Source organism: Belonocnema kinseyi, chromosome 8, assembly GCF_010883055.1.
Source record: "Belonocnema kinseyi isolate 2016_QV_RU_SX_M_011 chromosome 8, B_treatae_v1, whole genome shotgun sequence".
NCBI lineage: Eukaryota > Metazoa > Arthropoda > Insecta > Hymenoptera > Cynipidae > Belonocnema > Belonocnema kinseyi.
Window position 1 is genome coordinate 24826863 of NC_046664.1, and position 5983 is coordinate 24832845.

At 25.3% G+C, this 5983-nt stretch overlaps 1 protein-coding gene across 1 annotated transcript in view; it reads right to left on the reverse strand.

The window, feature by feature from the left end:
• Positions 1 to 4951, reverse strand: part of LOC117178861 (apolipoprotein D-like) — a 5427-nt gene extending 476 nt beyond the window's left edge. The window contains exons 1-4 of the mRNA XM_033370369.1: positions 4913 to 4951; positions 4000 to 4118; positions 3790 to 3920; positions 2796 to 2975 (exon numbers count right to left, since the gene is read on the reverse strand). Of these exons, the coding sequence (XP_033226260.1) occupies positions 2796 to 2975; positions 3790 to 3920; positions 4000 to 4110 (422 nt within the window). The 5' untranslated portion in view covers positions 4111 to 4118; positions 4913 to 4951. The remainder of the gene's footprint in view (positions 1 to 2795; positions 2976 to 3789; positions 3921 to 3999; positions 4119 to 4912) is intronic.
• Positions 4952 to 5983: the final 1032 nt, after the last annotated feature.

The following is a 5983-nucleotide window of genomic DNA, read 5'->3' on the forward strand; positions in this document are numbered from 1 at the left end:
ATTATATATAAGAATAACTAGACAAATAAAGAAATGAAGAAATAAATTACTAAAAAAAAGAAAGATATAAATAAATAAATAAAGAAGTGAGGAAGTATAAGAACAGAAAAATAAAGAAATAAAGACAATAATAATAAATCAATAACTAAATAAAGAATATATAAAAAGAGAGCAAGCGAGTTAGAGAGACAGAAATAAAGAAAGAAAGAAAAAATCAAAGAAATAAAAAAATAATAAAGTTTAGAAGTATAAGAATAGAGAAATAAACATGAATGAGTAAATAATAATAAATAAAGAACGAAATGAAGAATTTATGAAAAAAGGGCAAACGAGTGAAAAAAACAGAAATAAAGGAAAAAGGATAACGAAATAAGAAGTAATTAATTAATTAATTTTATTATTAGAAAGAAAATAAATAAGGAAATAAAAAATAAATACAAATATAGAGAAATAGAAAATAAAGAAATTAAGAAGTAAACAATAAATAAATGAAAAAGGAATAAATAAAGAAACAAGGATAAATAAGTAAATACTAATAAATGAATACCGAAAGGAATAGGATATAAAAAAGAGGGAAAGCAAGTGAGAGAGACAGAAATAAAGGAATAAACGTCAAAATTAGAAAAATACTAAGAAAAGAATAGAGATACACCAACCAAGAAATGGAGAAATACAATAATTAAAAAATTCAAACAGGAAAAAATAAAGAAATAAATAAGATATGAAAAAGAGGGAAAGCGAGTGAGACAGACAGAAATAATAATAAATAATAATATAAAATAAAAAATAATAACCATATATATAAAAAGAAAAAAAGGGAAAAAATGTAAAAAGAAATAAAGAAATAACAAAATAGAGAAGATATAAAGAAGAGGGTTAGCGAGTGATAGAGACAAAAATAAAAAAAAATAATGAAGTAAAAAAATATAAAAACAGACAAATCAAGAGATGAAGAAATAGAAAATCAAAGAAATACAGCAATTATAAAGTTTAGAAGTATAAGAATAGAGAAATAAAGAAATAAAAATAAATGAGTAAATAATAATAAATGAAAAACGAAATAAGAAAATATGGAAAAAGGGCAAGCGAGTGAGAGAGACAGAAATGAAGAAAAATAAATAAGAAAATAAAAAGATATAGAAATAGACAAATAAAGAAATAACAAAATACTAAACTAAATTAAAAGAAAAGAAATTAAGAAATAGAAAAATAAAGAAATGAAGAAGTAAGCAATAAAGAAATAAACAAATAAAACTGGAAAAAATAAAGAAATGAAGATAAATAAGTAAATAATAATAAATAAATAACGAAATAAAAAAATACATAGAAATAGGCACGTAAAACAAGAAGAAAAAAATTTGTAATGAATAAAAAAAAAAAAGAAAACGTAAAGAAATAAAGAAATAATGAAGTATAGATGTATAAAATCGAGAAATAAAGAAACAAAGATCAATGAGTGAATAATAATAAATACAGAAATAAATAAGATATGAAAAAGAGGGCAAGCGAGTGAGAGAGACAGAAATAAATAATGAAATGAAAAAAAAGACAAAATATAAAAAAGGACAAATCAATAAATAAAGAAATAAGAAAGGAATGAATAAAGAAATAATGAATTGTAGAAGGATAAATGGAGACATTAAGAAAAGAAGTTAAATGAATACAAAGAAATGAATAACGAAATAAACAACGACGTAAAAAATAAAAAATATAGGAATAGAACAATAAAGAAATGACGAAATACAAAACTAAATTAAAAGAAAAGAAATGAATAATTAAAAAAATGAAGAAGTAAACAATGAAGAAATAAAGACAAATAAGTGAATAATAATAAATGAATAACGAAATAAATAAGATATAAAAAAGAGAGCAAGCAATTGAAAGAGACAAAAATAAAGAAGTAGATAACGAGATAAAATAAAAAAATAAAAAATACATAATTAGACAAATACAGGAATAAATAATTTAATAACGATATAAAAAGAAAAAAATTAAGACTTAAAAAAAGTAAAAACCTATAGGAATAGAAAAATACCAAAATAACTAATAAAGCTATAAAGAAATAAAGAAATAGAGAAGTATAGGAATAGAGAAATAGAGAAATAAAAGAATTTAGAAGTAGAGAAATAGAAAAATAGAGATATAGAGATACAGAAAAATACAGATATAGAGAAATAAAGAAATAAGAAAATCAAAAAGTGAGGAGAGAAGGCAGTGGTGAAGTAAAGAAGTCAGGAGTACATAAGTGAATAAAGTGAAGAAGTGACCAAGTGACGGAGTGAATAAATTTAGAATTGAGGAACTAAAGAAGTGAAGAAGAAAAGAAGTCGATAAAAAAGGAAGTAGGAAAGTATAGTAGTAAAAAAGGAAAGAACTAAAGACAGAAAGAAGTAGGGGAGGGGGCAAATAGCAAGTAGTGAAATAAGATCTAGGAAAGTGAGGGAAAGTAGAAGTGAGGAAGTAAGGAAGTAGGAGAGTAAATAAGTGAGTAAGTAGAATAGTTGTGAAGAGGGAAAATGGGAGAGTGGGGAGGCGAAGAAGTATGCAAAAAGGAAAGTAGGAAAATGGCAAACTAGAGAAGTGAAGCAGTTGGGAAGTAGAGAAGTGGGAACATTGGGAATTAGGGAAATAGGGAATAAGCTAAATAAAAAACTAAGAAAATAGGGAAGTGAAAAGGTAAAAAATATAGAAGTGAGAAAGTAAAGAAATAGGGAAATGATGAAGTGGTGAAATAGTGAAGTGGTTAAGCGGAGAAGTGTGGAAGTAGGTGGAAAAGAATTAATGAATCTTCTTACTTGAAAAGTTTAAAATCTTGGCATGAGAAGACAACAGCATAACTTTCATAGTCCGTGTCTAAAATCCATACAGAGCCTTTGACAAGCGATGGTAGTTTAGGGAATGACATGGACAGTTTAGCTTCGCCAGATTCACCAACTAATTTCGCAATTCCTTCAATACTCATAGATTTTCCAGTACTAAAAGTTTCAACAATAATTTTTACTTTTGCTAAAATTTATTCAAAGAATAGTAATAGTGAATTATTAACGCTAAAGTTGTAATTAAAGTTAAATACAAATTTATATAACTTGAATTTTGAAACTAAGAAAAACTAGCTTTTTTAAAACCATGATTTTTTTATAAACATTTTCCTTTAAAGAGTTAATATTTTTTTAAGTCATCAAAATTTTAAAACTCAAAGTTTCAAACCTGAAAACATTCTGAATTTAAGTATTAAATACAAAGTTCATTTTTACAGTTTAAATTAAAGATTTTGAAAATTTGTTATAAACCATAAAAATTTAATTATTCTTAAGAGGTTGAAAATTAGCTGATTTTTTATTAGCAGCTCCAGACTTAATTAGTTTTTTAAACGCACTTATTTTAATCGAAAGTTCAAATTACATCAGACAGAAATCAAATGATTTAAAAATTTATAACCAGACAATTTAAATAATTCAAGTGAATTTGTATTAAGAATTTAATAAATCATAAAACTTTATATACCATAATTTGTTATAAAAATAACTTAGTTCTCTTTCTAAATTAAATCAAAATTTTTTTAAGCATTAGACGGACAATAAATTTTTCAATTTTTAAATTAAATTTTTTCTGCAAAAAGATCGACTCTCTTTGTTATACTTGGAAACGAACCACAGAACTTCCTATTGCCGTTCGGGTGCTGTTCCAGTGGGGCGAAGAGAGTAGATCTTTTTTTAGAAAAAAATTTATTTCGCAAATTAAAAAATCTATTTTTTTATTAAAATAAAGTGGCTAATTTATCTAACTTACAGATAATTGATTTGACTGTTCAAAACATTTATAGTTCCATCTGCGTTCTGAGAGTATTTGGCGGTAGTACATTTTCCTCCCAATTCAGCAAGAACAAAGTATTGTCCGACTTCGTACCATGTTCCCATATACTAAAAATATTACAAATTATAAGATTTTTCCGAAAAATTATTCAAATTTTAATTATTAATTATTATAAATAATACCAACTTTTTCAACATCAAAATTCTGTACGACTTTCAAGTCTGGACACTTGCCCAGAGAAGGAACTTGAGCCAAAGCTCCAGTACAAAGCACAAGCATCAGAGGTAATCGCATCATTTTATTATCTGAAAATGATAATTTTTTTATTTATTAACATTGCTGGAACAATGATTCAAAATTAGCGTGGGGGGGGGCGGATATTGTATTTTGAGACAGTAATATTTTTTATTAGACTTCTAGTGAGGTGTGATTTAGTGAATCTGCTTAAAAATGGTATTTCCTAAAATAAAATTTACGAATTACATTTTAAAGACAAAATGTCCAAATTTATTAAAAAATTGTTGAAAACCATACTTTTTCCTTCATAACCACACTTGTCCAAAAAAATACAAACATGTCCTTATTGTTAAAAATGTTCATTATAAAAATAGCGTGTTCATCGAATGTTGTCTATAAAAAACGATTGGATAATATTTCTTTACAAAGCAACAATTGCAGATAAAAAGTTACTGCACAAATAATAAATATTTTCATAACTGGGTGGTTGTACCTTTTCTTTAGAGATTTTCTGACAATTATGAAAAAAACATTTTTTTTTATAAAAATTCGTTTTGAAAAATTAAATTTTTTTTTTAAATTTTCAAAACACTTTTTTTCAAAAAAGAAGCAGCATCCCTCGTCAGATTCATCAATATTGAAACTCACTAAATATGTTACTTCAGAAAAAATGATTGCTAAAACAAAAAAAAAACGTTCGCCCGTAAATTTGTCATTTTGAAGACGAAAAAAAATTTCTCGAATCTTTAATAATAAAATGGATTCATTTGTTTTAAATTAAGAAAATTTGTTCCATGTTTCTAACTAGGCTGAACTAATTTTTAAAAAGCAATGTGAATTTTTGAAGAAGTAAATGACTTACCAAGAATTAAAGAATCTTCTGAGTAAATGAGTGTCAAGACAGGTTCTGATTTCTTTCAATCTAATACCAGGACAGACCAACTCTTTTTATACTCATTGGTACCTGTATATATTCTTATCACCATAACCCAGAAAAACAATTTTAAGGTTGGGTTTATCTTTTTTGTTTACACCAGCGTCTGGATGATTAATCACAACCAAAATGTGACCTTAATGATTTGAAAAATCAAATTGACACTTTATTATCAGGAACCAATTCAATTTTTGCTTTTCAAATAATTTTTCAAGAACGCGATTCATTATTATTATTTATTTTATTACTATTTTTATTATTATTGATAGAAGGTCTAAAGTGTTCTACTTTTCTCAAAACTATCTAACAAATGTAAAAATAATACATTAAAACAAAAGAACAAAAACTAGGAAATTTTCTTTAAGAGTTGAGTTAAATAAAATAACAGATAAATAACAAAATAAATAATAGATAAAATAACAAAATAGTTCCGTAAAAGTAGAAATAGAAAAAAGGTCGTAAAAAAACATGTATTTTTCAGGCTTCTATGAATTTTTTGTTATATCAAATAAAATCATCATTGAATAAAATTGCAATACATATATATACGAGAGCATTTGTGACGCGAAAATTGTGAGCGAAATAATTTTAATTCAAGGAATTCACGGAATTCTTCAAATTCATCACATTCAGGCAATTCACGGAATTCATTGAAATGATGAAATTCACAATATCTATGGAATTAATGAAATTCAGAGAAGTCACAGAATTCAAAGAATTTATGGAATTCATGGTATTCATAGAATTTAAAGAATTTATTTAATTCAAGGAATTTATGAAAATTACGGAATTCATGGAATTAAGGGGATTCTCGTAATTTATGGCATCCATGACATTCACGGAATTAATGGAATTCAACAAATTTATGGAATTCATATAATTCCAGGAATTCTCGCAATACAAAGAATTCAAGGAATTCACGAAATCTATCAAATTCGCGGAATTCATGAAATTTACAGAAGTCACCTTGTCAGAAAATTGATTAATGTCACGGAATTT